At 40.9% G+C, this 18,523-nt stretch overlaps 1 protein-coding gene across 13 annotated transcripts in view; it reads right to left on the minus strand.

Annotated features, from left to right (window-relative positions):
* The window catches only part of PPFIA4 (PTPRF interacting protein alpha 4), a 108,674-nt gene that overhangs the window by 7,384 nt on the left and 82,767 nt on the right, over window positions 1-18,523 (minus strand). For 6 of the 13 annotated variants that reach the window (XM_083617321.1, XM_083617317.1, XM_083617311.1 and 3 more), the window contains 10 exons: window positions 16,818-16,984; window positions 15,899-15,992; window positions 15,210-15,291; window positions 14,035-14,235; window positions 12,655-12,717; window positions 9,934-9,960; window positions 8,606-8,781; window positions 7,562-7,659; window positions 6,776-6,951; window positions 5,977-6,045 (listed from right to left, as the gene is read on the minus strand). In XM_083617321.1, the coding sequence (XP_083473447.1) occupies window positions 5,977-6,045; window positions 6,776-6,951; window positions 7,562-7,659; window positions 8,606-8,781; window positions 9,934-9,960; window positions 12,655-12,717; window positions 14,035-14,235; window positions 15,210-15,291; window positions 15,899-15,992; window positions 16,818-16,984 (1,153 nt within the window). Of the gene's footprint in view, window positions 1-5,037; window positions 6,046-6,775; window positions 6,952-7,561; window positions 7,660-8,605; window positions 8,782-9,933; window positions 9,961-12,654; window positions 12,718-14,034; window positions 14,236-15,209; window positions 15,292-15,898; window positions 15,993-16,817; window positions 16,985-18,523 lie in introns of those variants that run through there. The other 7 variants (XM_083617312.1, XM_083617323.1, XM_083617319.1 and 4 more) reach the window with 2 other exon arrangements.

The raw sequence follows: 18,523 nt of genomic DNA on the forward strand, positions 1-18,523 counted from the left end.
TTGAAAATACCATGAAATTGGTTGTTATTATGGGATGGACTAGTACTATGAGATGCAATATTATGCGAGATACATTCTCTCCCTCTTCCAAAAGGGAGGAAGTCCCCGTAATGTACTCTCTCTAGCTACTTATTTAAAAACACTTAAAAACTTTAAACCAAACTCTGTATATGGCATTGCCATACTCCCTTCAAAACTTCCATGCTCATTTTTTTCAGCTGTATTCAAAATGGCAACAGCAGAACAGCTTTCTGGGTGGCTTGACCAAACAAAATGCAATGCCCACTCCTTCACTAAATTATTCCTTAAAATTATGGGTGCTCAGCTTTGAATATGGTAGAACTCATGTTCTACACCTTAAAAACCTTGAAGTAGATCAGAAGTGGGCAATCACAAGCCTAATTTCAAAAGCCCTGTGCAAGTGACTTGTTCAGGCCTCTGGAAAGTGTGATCTGTCTCTCCCCAGCAGCCTACTGAGTAGAAAGGGGAGAGAGGAGAGTGTGTCAGAAAAAGAGAGAAATGGTGACCGTGTCCACTTTTGGCTCTGGTCTCACTCATCACTGGCTTTAGCCCTGCCCAGAGAGTCAGCATGCAGTCCCCCCAAATTATCCCCACGTGAATGCAGCTTCTGACAGAAAAGAGTTTGCCCATCCCTTAAGTAGATTAATAAATGCCCCTCAAGGAGCATAATACATTTCTTCTCCCCAGACAGACAGTTCAGTCAAGAGTTGGGGAGAGAAGTATTAGTGCCTTAGGAAGCCACAAGGTTAGTAACTAGATTTTGAAGACAGATGAGGGACATTTACTGCCTAGGCAGAGTCCTTTATGGATGAGCAGAGTAGTCTGCAGCTCCAGTGCTGCAAAAGAGAAAACTATTCGTGCCAGCAGAGTCTCCTAGGAATGCCCTTGAGAAGGAAACACAATACAGCACTGTGCTAAGTGGGCTAGAGCAGGGGTTTTATTCCTCCAAAGTAGCACATGCTACTGTACATGCTACTGGATCAGCTCTATGGGATGGGAATTGGGGCACAGTGTTACAATGGCTCCAGCACTATCTACAAGACCATCATTAGAAGAGTCCTTTTTAGACGCCAGGCAGTTATGCTAAGGAGTGCTGCAGGGTACTATTTTAGCTCTAATACTAGAGGATAAGGCAATGTGGAGCATGGTGCTATCAGTATGCTGATGATACTAAGCACAGTTTTTTCATATCAGAATTAGGGGATTCTGTGCCTGAATGCTGCTGTGGGCTAGTTGTGGAAAATTAACTGAATTTGAGTCCCCAAAAGATGAAGGTGCTCTGGGCACGTGGTCCCAGTTTCTGAGAAACTAGTCAACTGCCTGCTGTAGAGAGGGCTGCACTCTGAAACTACGTAGTCTAATGGGGATGTAAGCTTTGTCACTAGAGGCGTAGGCAGCCTCGGTGCACCTTTTATCAGCTCCAGCTGGTACAACAGCTGTTGCCATTGATGGACTGGGATAGCTTGACCACAGTTGTCCAGGCACTGGTAATTTCAAGAGTGGATGACTGCAATGCACTCTACATGGGGCTTCCTTTGTCCTTGAATTTGGAAGCCACAGTTAACAAAGAATGTTGCAGCATGATTACTGACAGGAGACCTTATCAGTATATTATAACACTGGTCAAAGATCTGCACTGGCTGCCAATTTGTTAGCAGAACAAATTCAAGATATTACTGGCAATATATCAAGCTGCCAACAGCTTAGGACCAGTTTGCTTGAAGGATCACCTAACCCATTTGTGCCCATTTGACCACCCAACTTTTATATGTGCTATATAATGTCTGTTCCACACTTGCGATGAATTAGTCTTTTACTGAGGCAATACCTAAGCCCTGGAACTGACTGCTTATTAATATCAGGCAAGCAACTTGGTGGTACTGTTTTCAAGACAAGCTAAAAACTTTTTTCTTTAGGAAAGCCTACCCAGACATGTATTTTCATTATGTGAACTCAGATCTTATTTATATAATTTGATCATTTTATTATGTCTACTTGTTTTTAAAGTCTGCTGATATTTTCAGCAGTTTCTTATGAGTATTTTATACTATTTGCTGCAAACCTCTGAGAGATTTATTTAATGTTTAATTGAATGGTGTATAAACCTTGTTGAATATGAACTGATGGGGACCCTGTGGATCATGATCTTCATGTGCCACCTCCACCAGAGGTCCAGAGGGTGGCAACACAAAAATAGGCTTTTTCTGTGGTTCTTCATTTGTGGAATGCTTTCCTCATGGAGGTTCACCTGGCACCATCATTATCTATCTTTAAGTACCAGGCAAAACCTTTCCTCTATAACCCGGCCTTTGGCCTGTAACTATCACTCCACCTCAGATAGTAGAAATTGGGTACATGGAGATCAGAGTGAGTATCTGGGGGATTTCTCCCCTCTAGCCCATTCCCATTGTAGCACAGAGGATTGAATGTTGGATGTGATGTGGTCAGACCTGGGTTCAAATTCTAGCTCAGCTACAAAAACCACAGAGTAACTTTGAACCAGTCACACATCCTCTATCTAATCCACTGCAAAGAGATAAAGTGCGATAATTCCCATATATGCTGTCTGAGACACTGGGGGAAGGCTTGTTGGTTTATACACCACCCTTCAGCAATGATGCTCAATGACAAAAATGAGATAAAATGCAAGATCAAAGTGACAGCATACTAAACTAGCAATACATTTAAAACCCTGGGATTTTATTTTATTTTATTTTAAACTTCCTTCTGGGGCCAAAAAGGTAATGGGTGGAGTTCACCTAACCATGTGCAAGGGGCTTTTCCTCCATACTCCCCCCCCCAAATTGGTTCTGGAGGGCAGTCAAGAGAACCTCTGAAACAGCGTGGGAGGGAAGGGGCTATTGTTCCATCTGGCAAACTGAAACGCTTGCATAGACAGAAAGTTCGTAATACTGTGATATTGAATTCCTCCCAATTGCAAAATTTGGGCTGGGCTACAAATAGTGCATACAAAGCACATGCTCCTATTCTGGGCTAAAATGTATTAGTTATGCTGTGATAGCCAGGTTATTTGATTTCATTTCTGAAGTGGAGATTATGGGTCTCTATACAGTAATTTGCAACATACTTACCAGTACTGAAGCTCACAGAGATCTGTGTGCTTACCTGTATATCACTTAGAAACTTCCTCCATCTCCAAAGATTTGAAGGTACAGAATCCATTGCATCTGATTGACAGAACCTTCCCTATATTGTGGAAAGCTGAACATACCATCCTATGTGTCCTCTCCTCTCCTAGAGAATGTTGCTTCTTACTTTATGATCTGCTTATCATCAGCTGCCCTACCACTAGGCTGCAGCCAACCTCAGGTAGTAGATTGTGCAATTTCATTAAATGGTTGTAAATTTTTGATGATATAGTTTATTATACATTTACCCACTGGAGAAAGTTTGGATTTTCTGCCTTCAAAACCAACACTTTGGTGAAAATAAAAGTGTGCATAGTAATGATGTCTGAAAATGGCACAGTATTTGATTTTGCTTCAGTTACATGAACATTGAATCTGATCTGTACACCAGTTTCCATCACGAGTAACTGTGACAAAATAAAGCTATTGCCTTCCAAAATTGTGGTGTACATGGTGTAAATATTACCTGCACAGAGATTATCTCTCTGTAGAAAAATGTTGCTTTAAAGATTAAGCCGCTGGTATTTCTTCACTCTGTAAACAGTGGATCACCCCTTTAGAATGAGTAGATCCTCACAAGGGTTTTTATTTTTGACCTACAATTTGCACATTATGAGTGCTTTAGAAGCATCAAAAACACATACACATTCCTCAGGGCATATTTTATGGATAGTCTATGTGATAATCTTAGTGTCAAGATGACTCTACATGAGAAAGTAGAATAGCTTGCAAAATCTTATGAGTGTAAATGTTGAAGTGGAATAACAGAACCACTTGAAAAATAACTCCAAAGTACTCCAGAATATTCAGCCCATGCAGGAAGTGGTACACTGTCAGCTGTTGCTACTGTTTTTTATGAGGACTAAGTCACAAAAGGATATATTGCCTAACTCACATAAAGACAACTGAGCGTACCACAGATTTTATCCTAAAGCAGCCGAATGCAGTTATGGATAAGAAGGATGCACCATCAAGAGAAACCAGATAGGTAACCAGTACGTATATATACCAGATTTTTCTTCTTGAACAGAGAATAGAGTTTTCAGCTTTGGGGAACCATTTGAATAATTTCTATTCCACTTTGAAATTTTAGGTGGTAATATTCATCATCTAAACAGGTGGTCTTCAAGCTTGGGTCCCCAGATGTTTGTATGTTTATCTATAATAGTATTCCTATACAGCCAACATTTCAGTGAGGTAAATGCACATGCAATGCTCAGGTGCGTGCCAGTTCTTTTCACTTGATACATTCCCTTCCTGAAAATGCAACAGATTGCTGGCGAAATCCATACCTTACCCTTGTCCTTGAATAATGCTTCACTTCAGAGTTTCTTCTCATGAATGGATCATTTCATGCATTACACTGAGGAAACCCTCAGGCTTACACTCAACAAGCAGCTGCAATCAACCAAAGTTCCGTAAGAAGTATACCCGTGCACTACTTTCCCCATGAAATAGCTAATTTCTGGCCAAAAGTAACTCCTCTTGGTAGAAAAACTGCTGGGGAGAAGATGTGAGGGGAGGGCAAGTAAGTGTTTCACTCTCCCTCCTGCCTCCCCATGCTGCACTTTAAAACTCCCCATACTGCCCTTTGCTTTAGAAGAATTTGGCATGACCTGTGTTAGGATGCGCTACTGTCACCTATAGCTTTGCTCTAGGATCACTGAGGGAACAGTTAGTGTCTTCTATTGTTGCACTAAGCATTCCAGGAGATACTCCATCCTCCCTCCCATATCCCTCCCTCAACTATGTCTGCAAGATGTGTGTTGATACGATCTTATAATGATTATTTAAAAGGCTCAGCCAGAACTGTCAACTACATCAAGTTGTTCCCAGATCCCCAAGTTTAAAGAAACCCTTCAATATATTTCCAGTCCAGTGTTTATAATTTATTGACTGACCAATACAGATAACTTTGGTACACCAAGCAGTGTGACAGTGATTCACAAAGCATACAAAAAGGTTGTACTCCACAGAGCAATGTGTCTGTGTAAACTCACTTCTGTTACAATAGTACAAGATCATGCTGTTGACAGGGAGAGCAGCTCCTCGCCTCATGGGGTTTGGTTCACAAGAAGTTATGACAAAGGAGGGCTAGGAGGTCCCAGCTGAAGGTAGGAGTGTTTTCAACATCACTGGTCTTCAGAGCTTTGTCCAGAGCAGTATGAAAACAATGATTCCTACTACTTAGGGGAGTAGATTTCAGATAGTCCACAGACTGAGCTTTTGTCTATCAACATACTTACATCATTTTGACTAGTGGGATGGATTTAAAATGTATGCAACCATGTTGCTGCTCAGATTTTAGTTTATAGTCCTATTCAACAGAAAATGGTTTATGGGAAACTAAAATAGGAACATTCATGCGGGGATGGTATTACATTTCCTAAAGGAAAGAAGAGCAGGTTTGTTGGAGCCAATGCACAAGTGAATGGCAAGCAGAATTTCCTTGCAGATTTACAAAAAAAAAAAAAGGAAGCAGCATAGGCTCTACTAACACCAATCCTTTCTCACATAAGAAGTGAGAAGGCAGTCTGGGTTCCAGCTCTTCTCACAGCAGACAATTTCATAACAGGGGATCCTAGACCTGTCTGCAAGTTGAAATCTTTCTGGCTTACCAAATGCACTTGCTCTCTTCATGAACAGAATTTCAGCACTTACAATGTTCCTTCACAGAAGATAACTGCACTGCCAGTCCTACTTGCAACACTTCTCTTGCTTCATCAGTTTCTTAGCCAACAGTATGGGCCCAAAATTTCTCAAATTCCCAGCATGTTTTAGTCAGAGGATAGTACTTTGTACTCACATCGTCAAGCCTCCTATCAGTGCCCAAGGCAAGCAGATTGTTGAATTCTCTCTCCATCACTTGTCGTGCCTGCAAAAAGTATTAGATAAGCCAATAATAGTTGTCTATCAAAACAAAAACAACACTAACAGTGCTGCCAAATTTCCAGTCACAGTAAATGAAATATTTCTTGAAAGTTGCTTTCTCTCCATGGAAAGGGCTATTGCCTTTATGTCCTGTTTGTATTCTTCCCAAAGCAGCTGGTTAACCACTGTGGGGAAAGGGATGGTGGACTAGCTAGACTTTCTGCCTTGTATGCAGTATGCACTTTGGGGCAAGTCATTCATTTCTCAGCTTCACTAGTTTGCCTTCAGTGAAATAGATGTTGAAATAGATGTTGTGCTTGCACAATTGTAGGGCCAAGCAAGTGGTTGATGTTTGCTACTTCAATCCCAGCTCTGTAACTTAGTTTGTGGCCTAGGACAAATCACTTGTCTCCATCTATTCCAGAAATTTGTTTTTAACAGTGCCCAGACAAATGCCTTTGGGAAGCTCATAAACAGGGAATGAAGACAACAGCACTATGTCATTCTGCCTGGCCAATAAGTTGGGTGGCCGGGGTCTTCCATAGGTGAAGTCAGTAGGAACAGTGTTGGGGAGAATCAACCAAATGAGGCACGCAGGGGAAGTAACTTAGCAGGCAAAGTTGTAGACTCCTTATTTTTTGGAGATGCCAGCTGCCACTAATAAAAACACATCCAACTCAGATCTCTTTAAAAAGAAACATATAATGGTCATCCTAAAAACATCAGTTTCCTACCTGAGTGTTCTGAGTGGGTATTTGTAACACAAGTGCCAGACTATTATAATCAAAATTTTCATCCAATGCTATGAGGGCTCCATGGACTCCACTCTCAACAATATTGTTTGCATATTCTCTAAGCCCAATAGACTGAATCCAGTGAATTACTTGATCATTGGTCCAAACCAACACATCTAGAAGGAAGTGAAGCCATACATTCAGGACAAAGCACAACAATATTTAAGTCCACATAAGTTGGTTAAGAAAAAATAGAAAAAAGCACAATGACTGATATATTGTTTAAAGTTTGCAATGGAAGCCACAAGATTAAAAACAGACAGGTTATAGCATTTGCCTAAGCTTGCACCTATCAGTCACATTGCCCAAAGTGCAGCAGTCTCATTTGTTCACATTATCATACACCAAAAACAGAATGGTCAGAGCTCTAGCATTGAAGGAAGAAATCCCAGGAGGACAAAATTAAAATGCAGAACATAGAAGGCTGGTGCCCCAACCATGTAGTAAACATGAGCCAACCAATAAAGATAAATCCACAGAAAACTATAATGAAGAAATGCAGGTACCATCTGACAGCAACAGTTTTTCAGTGGCTGAAAAGCCTCTAGAAGTAATAGAAGTAGAGGAGATGCCAGATTCCCCTTCTCTGCAACTGACAAATGTTGAGTTTGTAAAACAGCACTGATGATGCCTCAAGAAGGGGAAAGCAAAATGGCATCAAGAGCTCAGTCTCATTTCCTGTTCCTTTGAAGCCTGCCACAAGCAGGTCTCTTCATTGTTACCTACCTTTGATTTCATGCTGACTTTCCTCCCGCCTCCTCTCCAGCTCTTTTCTATCATAGTTTAGTCTTTTCAGGCACATGATACCATACTGCAGGCTTGTGCTGCAATGATACAATACAGCACTTACTTCAATGCATTTCAAACCAAAATCTTACTATTTGAAACATCATTTATTATATTTAATTGCAGCAATTATAACACACTGTGAGGAGGTTGCAGCATTTGTGCCATGCCTCTGTGAGTCCTTGAAGGCTCAACCAGTGATAAACAAGGTCTGTCTCCTCTGCCAGTGGACAGAGATAAAGCACAACTGTTGAGGGAGAGGTGTAGAATTGAGGGGGGAAGGAAGGAAGGAAGGGGAAAAGAAGCAGCTGTAGCAAAAGCCCCAAAGCATCTGGCCCTATTAAGAGCACAGTCAGGCATAAACAGGCAAAGAAGAGAGTAGCTCCTTCTGCGTGATTGTTGCAGATTTCCAAAAGCCTGACAGGTTTAAGGAGGGTGGCAACCACAAATCCTAAGAACTAAAAGGAAGCCTAAGACAGTGCTCTGGACTATTCAGCAGGGCTAATCCTAACTGTGCCATCTAATTCTACACAAATAAGGCTTGAGAATGAACTGTAACCATCTCAGATCGCTGTATAAACCACACAACCCAAAATGTGTTTCTGTCCCCCCCCCCAATTACTTATGCTAACAGGTGAAACTCTTCACATCTATTTCCAAAGGTTTTGTTGCTGTTTTTAAAGTCTGTGGCAAATATGCATAGCAATATATTGTAGTTTCACTGCAAATGATAACCACTGCACTCATCTCCCCTTTTGCTTTAAGTATATTATAACATGCAATTTCTAATACATATAGTAAACACACAAATCAACCTCAACTTCATCAATGTGCTTCACTCCAAAAGAATAAACTGTATGTTTAGGTGAGATAAATTCAGATGGGGGCGGGACAGGAAATGAGCACATTAAACCATTCTTAAATTGGTTGCAAGAAATTCTAGTTTCCTGGGATGAAACAATAACCCTCCAAGAATTTGCTTACCGGTGAAAACTGTCCACCATCTTGAGGTGCACTCGAAGATCTTTCTTAGTCAGATGATCCAGCATTCGTGCATCCACAAGACACTCCATGAAATAGCTGCGATATTGTGGGAGACCCAGACTAGGAAGCCATTCATTCCCTATCCACTCATGATTCATGTCCCCATAAGCCAATGTCTTTGAAAGTAAAGAAGAAGAATGTAAGAGCAGGTTCCTCAGAAGCATTAACAGAATCCTATTGGGAAGTCTCAGAAATGTAATTTAGAATAATTTAATAAAGGTACAGTAATCTCATGTCTTGGATTTATCTTGATTGTTTATTGATGCCTTGATAATATATACACACTATTGTATGTGATAATGATTATCACAAAGATGAGAGATTCTCATATTGTTGGTGATACCACATTGGCAAGTTGTCTGGATCAACCAGTGTCCTAAATATTGCATATCTTGAAAACCTTAATCATGAATAAAACATACATAATCTGTGCTCCATTTTCAGCCCCTTGGGCAGAAATATACCACAAAATATAAGGAACAAAGCTACAAAGTACTGTGCAGGGATCCTTCCTTACAAGCTCATTTGGATGCAGTGGCTTCTGGGTCCTGCTATTAAGTCTAAAGACCTAGGGCAGTGGGCTCTATTATACATACTTCCCACTGAAGCCAGTTCTCACTGAAGATCAGCCATTCGCACTGAAGGGTTTGGATAAACTGAAGGGTCTGAATCTATCTCTACCCTGTATCTACTTTCAGACTTTCCAGTGATTGGGAAGAAATATTTGAAAAGAAAGGAAGCAGTGATGGCCTAGTCATGCATGCCAGAATTTTATTATGTCTGCCTTCTATTGGCAAAATGAGGACACATCTGGTAAGGAAGCAAAGGGCCCCAGGTATTTGCTCCCTTTGCACAGGAATTTAGAGGTGTTCCAAATCCGGCTGAGAACAAGGAATACTAAAATTAATGTGGGAAACAGCAGTAAATCAATAGAGTAGATCTGTATGGTTTGCAAAACTATAGCTGCAATGGACTAGGTGAGGGGGTGAGAAATGAGAGCTCTCTTTTATTATGGAAACTTTTTTCTATTTGGAGAAAACTGTATAGCATTAGTAATCAGAAAGTGTAAGCAGGGTTAAGAGCATTCTACATCTGTCTTCATTGAGAAAAGTCTTCCCATCTTATTGAAACAAAACAAAACCAAAGCAAGGTGATATAATCAGATTGTAAGTGTCATTGTGGAATCAATTTTGATGTGTTCTGACCATTCACATAATTCTGTGTCTCTAAGCACAGTGGAAAAAGGCAAGATAATATACAAGTCTCACCTGTGCCCAACTGCCCTCCTCAGTGTCCTAAATGTAACAATGCAGCATGTCAACAAAACAACAGGCAAAGTAAGTTATCACCATATGGGGGCTGACAATATTTAAGATACAAGCAGAGAGTCCTTTATTTTATTTTCATTTACTACATTTAGATACCACCTTTTCCTCCAAAAAGCTCAAGGTGCAGTACATGGTTGTTCCCTTTCCATTTTATCCTCACAACTTTGTGAGGTAGGGTACGCTGAGAGAAAGTGACTGATCCAAGGTTACCCCAGTGGGTGGGGATTTGAACTCTGGTCTCCCAGGTCATAATCCAACACTCCAACCATTACACCACAGTGGTTCTCCAATGAGTGTAAAACAAAATAATCAGGATACTTTCACACACAGACCACACACATGGTAAAAGCACAAATATGATTTCACTTTCAGGCTCTCATTCTTCAGTATGCATAACATGAGGGATCTCACTGTAGGCAATATTTTGAATCTCTCAATAATGAGCAAAAGAGTCATATTATACTGCACATGCCACCATAGTGTTACATGACTCAAACAGAGAGGCATATTCAAAACTCAAGAGATAAATAACAGATGCTGCACTAAAGGAAGGAACAGATGAAACTTCCTGGAGATTGATTGATTGATTGTTTATTAAATTTCTATATCACCATTCACACAGGGCAGTTTACAAAATAAAAACACAAAAATGCACTGCATAGTAACAAAAGCATTAACATCCATTCTTAAAAGACTTATTAAAATGGGCAGTGTGAACATAAGCACTGTTAGTAGATGGTTCCCTAAACCGGATGGAGGGGTGGTGGCCTGTTCTTGATGAAGCTACACTCCCTCTAAAATAGTGGGTACGCAGGTTGAGGGTAAGTCTGGATCCATTGTCACTTGATGTTCAGGTGGCCTCAGTGGCATGGAGTGCCTTCCATCAGCTTCGGCTGGTGGCCCAGCTGCACCCCTATCTGGACAGGGATAACCTAACTTCTGTTGTCTATGTTCTGGTAACCTCTAGGTTAAATTACTGCCATGCATGTTATGTGAGGCTGTCTTTGAAGACAGCTCGGAAACTTCATCTGGTACAAATTTCTGTGGCCAGGTTGCTCACTGGGGCAAGAGGGTTTGAGAATGTAATACCAATCCTGGTCTGACTGCACTGACTGCCAATTAGTTTCCTGGTCCAATTCAAAGTGATAGCTTTGACCTTTAAAAGGCTCGGGACCAAAATACCGTAGGACCACCTCTCTCCATATTAACCGACACCATCCCTGCAATCATCATCTGAGTTCCTCCTTCATGTGCTCCCTTCCACAAGAGGTCTGGAGGGTGGCAGCACAAAAATGGGCCTTTTCTGGGATGGCTCCCCATTTCTGGAATGCTCTCCACAGGGAGACTTGCCTTGCACATTCGTTATATATCTTTAGGTGCCAGACAAAAACTCTCCTCTTCTCCCAGGCTGACGTGGGTGAACAGTAGCCACAATATGTCAATAGCCACAAATTAATTTGTTTTCCTGATAAATGTATACCTTTCATCTTCAACCACTAGTGTTCTCAAGCGGTAAATACAAAAAAGGAAATGATGCTGACATGTGCCGGTGAACAACTGCTAGCTACCTATGGCTGCAGTCACCACACAAATAGGTGAACAGCAAGTTACCAACTACATGAAACAGATGAATGTGCTTCTTGTTAGGCATAACCCACATACATTGCACTTGTATCTGCTTAATTAAGAGCAAGAAACCTGCCAGTCACCTTACATAAATATTGGCTGGGCAAAGGCACAGCTGCCAGCCACCCTTTATGGATACATCTTAAAAGAGACCCTTTACTGTTATTTATTATTAATAATCTACAGGATTCATAACCTGCCAAACCAAAAAGGCTCTCAAAGCAACTTTCAAAAATCAGTTCTAAGATGGTCCCTGCCCTCAGGCTCACTATCTAAAAAGACATGACACACAAGAGAAGGGGAATGGGAGGGAAGAAAAATAATCAAGCTTAAGCATATGTTCTTAAAAGTTACAGTTAACTAGAATAAGTCAGTTACCATGCATACTGAGGGGGTTCCTAAATATTGTGGGTCATGTTTACCTGATAGAAAAGAATAATATATTTAGTTATAGCTCATATTTCCAATGGAGTAAACACCAAAGGTGGCTCAAAGATTGTTGAACCCTCAACAATACGAACAGTGTCCTGAACAACAATACAGTTTGTATTTTTATCAAAGAAGTGAATCACCTGGCCAAAATTGAACCAACCTCTTATCATGAGTAAAGTACAGTGGTACCTCTGGTTGCGGACACGATATGTTCCACACCCCAAAAAGTCTGTAATCAGAGCAGCGCTTCTGCGCATGTGCAAAGCATGATAGAGCGCTTCTGTGCATGCGCGAACTGCGCAGAATGCTTCTGCGCATGCGCGAACCATGTAGAACGCTTCTGCGTGTGCAGTGAAACCCGAAGTAAACACTTCCGGGTTTGCCGCGTTCTTAACCCGAAAAACACAACATGAAGTGTTTGCAAAAAGAGGTATGACTGTATGCTGAAATAGGTATACTGTAGTATTAGTCCTGAAAAAGCCTTACATTTTTATTAGATGCAAAATTATTTCCCTGCCTGTTTTTATGAGGATGAGATGGCAGGGATCTCAGACACTGAAGGACAAATTATACAAAGGAAACTATCACACAGAAGAATCTTACCGTTTTGGTTGAAGTTGCCATAGTTTCCATCTCTTCATGTGTCACCCAAACATTTCCAGATGACTAGGGGGAAAGATGACATAAATTAATGAGAAGGGAAGAACAACTGTGATCTTGTCAGTAAAGCATTTTAATCTGAAGTCATCTTAAATTAAACCATGGCTAATGTATGGGTGAAAATAGTTTTCAGTGGCTGTGGAAATGAAAATAATGCTATGAAAAATCATGCTCAATTTACATTAAAGAAAAAGATCCTGATTTTTTTGTACATTAAGTTCCTTCAGAAAAATATTTGAGGCTTTTAAAGAACAAGACCTCCTTTCTTCCCAAATGGTAGACATTGTACCAAGCCATTTGAATGAATATGCAGTTCTCTTTAGAGTTTTCAACCATATTAGAAGACCTGTAATTGCAGCCCCGTATTTCCTGTGCCTCACTGCCCCACTTACTGTCTGCTCTGCCCCATTTTCTTCCACCTCCCCTGCTTGTGCCAAACATTAAGTCACCATGCCCTTTGCTTCTTCAGAAAAAAAGGGGGAAGGCGAGATCTCTCAGCATATTGTTGGTTAGTCCTTATATTTCTACCTATTGCTACTTCTCACCCAGTAAGCAGGGAACTCAAAGCAAGAATATGATTAAGTTTCTGAGAGAGCCAAGCACTCTTCAAATACAACCAAGCCAGCTAGTGCCCTGGAAATAATGTTTGTCTGTTTATTAGATTTTTTTATCTGGCCCTTCCTTCCAAAAGGAGCTCAGGGCAGCAAACAAGAAAATAAAAAGTCAATTTTAATATTTTTAAACGGAACCTAAAATAATCACAACTAATATATCAAAGGTTGCCAAAAACAGTAAGTTTTAGTATTCTTCAGCCCTCCAAAACCTGGGTGAACAGGAACAGGTTACTGTCACTAATTACAGGGACAAATCTAGCACACCTAGCACTAGAACAGCTACAAGCCAGAGATAAGGTTGTTTTGAACTGTCTACTGGCAATGACAAAACAGGTAGGCAAGGTACAATACCTTTGAGCAATTTTACCTGCCATCTTGACAGAAAGGCTACAGGCTCCCACTACAGCCAAGCAAATAAGTATGTTAAGTTAAATGATCCCCTAGTAAAAGCCACTGGCTCTCACAAGGTGAAGTAAGGGCCAAGCCTTCTTGGATCAATTTTACCAGTTACACCTGAGGCACAAGATTTACCAGACACTGACCACAAAAGTTACCAGAATACAATGTGCTAGCAACAGCCTGCACTACTCTGCCTCTCACTAAAAGGCTTTAGGCTTGGGTTTTATCCCTTTACGTTGGATGCAGAATGAGCAACTGCAGTTTTCTAGGCCAGTTTGTTAATCTCAAGAATGCAATATGAAGCACTTACTGTCCTTGAAGTAGGTGGAGCTGAAGGGCTTGTTAGTGATACCATTTCCTGAATTGCCAAACGCAGTTTTAATCGGTGAAGAGCATTACTAATGCCAATCTCCCTCTGGATCTCTGTATCCGACAAGGCAGACATGATAGCACCACTCTTTACATTGGCTCTGCAGGCTGCAACATACCAGGCAGGCATGCCTACCCAAAGCTACAACACAGAAGGTCACAGGTGAGCTTATGTTTACATCTCTACTCAGATACTCATCTTTCCCCACAGCAGAATTATTGTTAAACCACTTTGTTAGTCTGAGAGTATTGATAGGGAACAATAGGAGTGATTTCTCACTATTGTGACAGTAGCCTTGGTCCAGTATTGGTAGCTTAATAAACAAAATAGAGAAAGAGGGAAGGGCAGATTTTCTGCAAGAGAAAAAAAAGTTTTCCATTCCATCTTTCTAATTGTGGCTGCTTTTCCTAGTTCAATACAAACAAAGTGATGAAATTGACTCAAGCAGTTTCTGGTCTAGTCAATTTCACCACTCTAGAGTGAACTTCAGGTGCTTTTTTCTGTTTTAATAGACTATACATCTATGCTTTCATGAAACAAATGGACTTTCTATGTCTCAGAAAAGATCTACAGCCTTGTGACACATGGTAGCATTAAATTGTTCACTTGTTTTGAAGAACCAATACAATAAGGCTGCAATCCTATACCAACTTACTTAGGAGCAAGCTCTCATTGGGAATTCTGCATAGACATGTTTAAGAATGCATTGCAAATCTAATTAAAATTTTCTCAGCAACACACCTGCTGAAACTGGCAGAGGCAAATACAACAAATAAATAGATGAATAATTGGGAGGCTGAAGCCATTATTGAAGATAGGAACCAGGCTGCAATTTATCTCCTGGTGGGAAATTAAAAGACAGCTGCTTTAAATTAACAACACAATACTGTACCATTGATATGCAACTTCAAATAGGTTAGCTAAAAATGTATTCTAATTTAGGGACACAATTTTAAAGAAGATGCGAGAATTAATTTCAATGTGTGGTAGAGAGTCTGGTTGTTTGAAAAAACACTAAGTCAAATAATTGAAATAAATGGTAAATAACCTGTCTACAAAGAGCCAAAGTCATCTACTAGTTACCATTAATCAACTGAAGCTAGAGGCAGGCTTACCTCCAGCCAGGAGACTACAGTTGGGCCATCCCACTGAGCAAAGGGAATGCCCCTTCTTCGAGCATCTTCCAAAAGTTCATGTCTGGAAGGAGAAGCAGTAAGCAGTAATACAACCATTTCCTTACTAGCTAGCTGTGCACTCAACAGTTCACAGCCAGTAATTTATAAACTGATATAAAAAAATTATACTGTTTTCAGTCCTAACAAGTGGTTTATGTTTTTTTAAAAAATCAAGTAGCAAACAATAAAACTAAAACCTTGAAATGAAAACGAGAAGGAAAACCTCCAGTCATATATTAGACACCATTAGAAACCACGTAGTGTGTGTTCACTGCCCATTTAAATGCCACCTGGAATGGGGCTAGTTTCACCTCCCTTGGGAGAGAATTCCATGAGCTACCCTAATAAACCATAGGTTTAAAAAGATAAACAATACTCTCTTGCAGAGTGTAGCTGCAAGGAAGTAACTAGAGTCACTTACAGACCAAGTGTGATAGTTCTAATAGGGCTGGCTGGTGCCCCACATAAGAATTTACCCTGGCATACCTCCCAGAATCCTCTGCACCACACAAAGATTCTGTGTTCAATGTACAAAAGGTACATTTTATTTGGCAGCCAAATAAATGTTCTCTGAAGGTAGTATGTTTAAACAACATATCTGAAGGGAATACTAAAGCAGGCATTCTCACTTTTTTTTGAGCCGTCGGTCTTTTTCTGCTTGAGCTCCTAGTTTGCCAAGACCAAGAGAGTCCTGTATGTTTATCTCTGAATCTGTCAACATAACTGAGAAACACAATAGATAAAGAATTAGATTAGATTGTGACTCACAAGTGCTAGGGCCCCCAAAAACTAAAAATAAGCTAATTTATCTACCCAACAAATATTTTGCATCATTTTCCCAGTTGTTGCATTTCCTTTGCTACCAAGAACTTAACTATGACTTAGTGTTACATGTGAATACGGGCAGTTTCAACTGATCATCAAGCCATCAACTTTATTATCTGCTCTGCATCTCCAGAATCCACTTTGGCTACAAACCTACACACAGTTGGACTGCTAAAATCACGCTGATTTCCATATGCTTTAAGCAGCCCAAATTCAGATAGGCTGCAGTGTTTGCTTTTAGTGCCTTGTATGGATCTCCACAGTTTTTGTGCTACCTGCTCCTCATCCCCACTGATTCCCCTGTCCTTATTTCCTCCCTTATTTGCACTATGCTACTTACTTACATGGGCACCATATAAAGATGATCCACACCAGTACTAAAGGGAAATTAAATCTGAGTCTTACAATAATTCAGGGGAAAGGTATAACTGGCATAGCGTCCTGATCTTATCACTTAAAATCATGGAATCATAGAATTGTAGAGTTGGAAGGGATGCTGAGAATCATCTAGTCTATGCAATGCAGGAATATGTAGCTATCCCATACGGGGATCAAACCTACAACCTTGGTGTTATCAGCACTGCACTCTAACCTACTGAGCTATCCAGGCTGACATTTATTTTTCCTTTTTACTAAGGGTGGGTGAGTGAAAAAAGGACCCTATCCAAAATGGTCAGCTGCCCCAGAAAGCTTTCTTTAGAAGGAGTGAAGAGAGTCAAAGACCTTGCCCAGTAGCGCCTTCTCTGCTGAGCTGGATCAAGCGTCCTTTCTCTTTCTTTCCAAACAAGCGCCCAATAGAAGATTTGATGCCTTTCCTTTTGGAACCTTTGTGCAGAGAATCCTGGCTGCTGTTACTGCTGCTGGGATTACTTGCTTGGTCCTCTAAAAAGCTAAAGGGTGTGAAAGAAACAGCAAGATATTCAGTCTGTCAGCATCTACAAGTAAGTAAATGCTATTGCCCTCTTGGAGTCAGTCCCATTTCTTCTTTTTACAAAAAACATCCCTAATACATTTCACAGTGAACTGTTCAATCACTCCCTGTTTAGGAGGACAGCAGTCAGCATCCACATGTGCCAAATGACTGGGGATAAGAAAACAGGAGAAAGACAGAAAATGGAGTTCTGTCTATGGAAGGGTGATGAACCTCCATGCACCTAATTAAGCCTGACACATGTCCCTATTTGGCCATGAAGCCATTCCCCATGGCCACTTACCCCACACCTGATATTGTATGTGACATCAGGTGTGGGTGGGATGTAGACATGCCTACAAAAGAAGTATCAGAAATTTAAAGTGAGCTCCCAACTGTTCCTCTGCAATCAGGGCTGAACGGCTCTGACAGGGAGCCCTGTTAGGTTGGCTACACTAGAGAGTTCCCTATTGGAAATTCCCTAGCATAACCAAGGGAGGAAACAGTTTTCATTCAAATTGCTTCCTCCAAATATAGCATTTTTTCCTCTGCTTCCTCCAAACGGGGCTTCCAGAATCTGCCGGCTACAGCATCCTCCTCTGAACACTGACAGCTGTCAACCACCAGACATCATTATGTCCAACTGTCAAAGTTGGCCTGCACGGGTATGGGAATTAGGAATCTGGCTCACTAGTTGGATCCAGTCCCCCATCCCTAGTGTAAAGGGATGTGTTATTCTTTCAAATACAGGGAATGATAGTTATCAGAAAGACCCTAGAAATTCCCTATGGACAAGTCTTAGAAAACATCAGTCTTCCATTTCCGAACAACTTTGCCTTCATGGGAAGGAGAGGTACTGTTAGAAAGTTAAGAGGAACAATGAGAAGATAACAGCCAACAGTCTGGAGAAGAGCCAACCTATCACCTGGCAGAGATCCCCACCCTTCTTAGGAATTAAATAGAGACTCTTACTGCCTTAGGGAGTCTCACTGCCTTTGTGACATCCGCAGTCATTAAAACAATCACCACACACATCTCAAATTCACACCTATTTGCATGCCATGCAATCAAGGAGCAAAGAATGCCATACTTACAGGCCAGAAAGCAAAGGGCCAAGAACAAAGTTGTGGGCATATAAGGGTGAGATACATCACTGACCCAACCACTCAACTACAGCTGATGTTATAGCCACATTTTCATGACCATTCCTGTCATTTAATGGACATTTCAGTGATTAGATGTAATGTTCCAATTTGTTGTTGTTTAGTCGTTTAGTCGTGTCCGACTCTTCGTGACCCCATGGACCAGAGCACTCCAGGCACTCCTGTCTTCCACTGCCTCCCACAATTTGGTCAAACCCATGTTGGTAGCTTCAAGAACACTGTCCAACCATCTCGTCCTCTGTCGTCCCCTTCTCCTTGTGCCCTCAATGTTCCAATTATGCCTCATCAATCCTTTACTGGGAGTTTTCTCCACAAAGGAAAGGTCAGATCATCTACAGGACATTCTGAAGAGCTAT

Source organism: Podarcis filfolensis, assembly GCF_964270895.1.
Source record: "Podarcis filfolensis genome assembly, chromosome: 6".
In the NCBI taxonomy this organism is placed as follows: Eukaryota; Metazoa; Chordata; class Lepidosauria; order Squamata; family Lacertidae; genus Podarcis; species Podarcis filfolensis.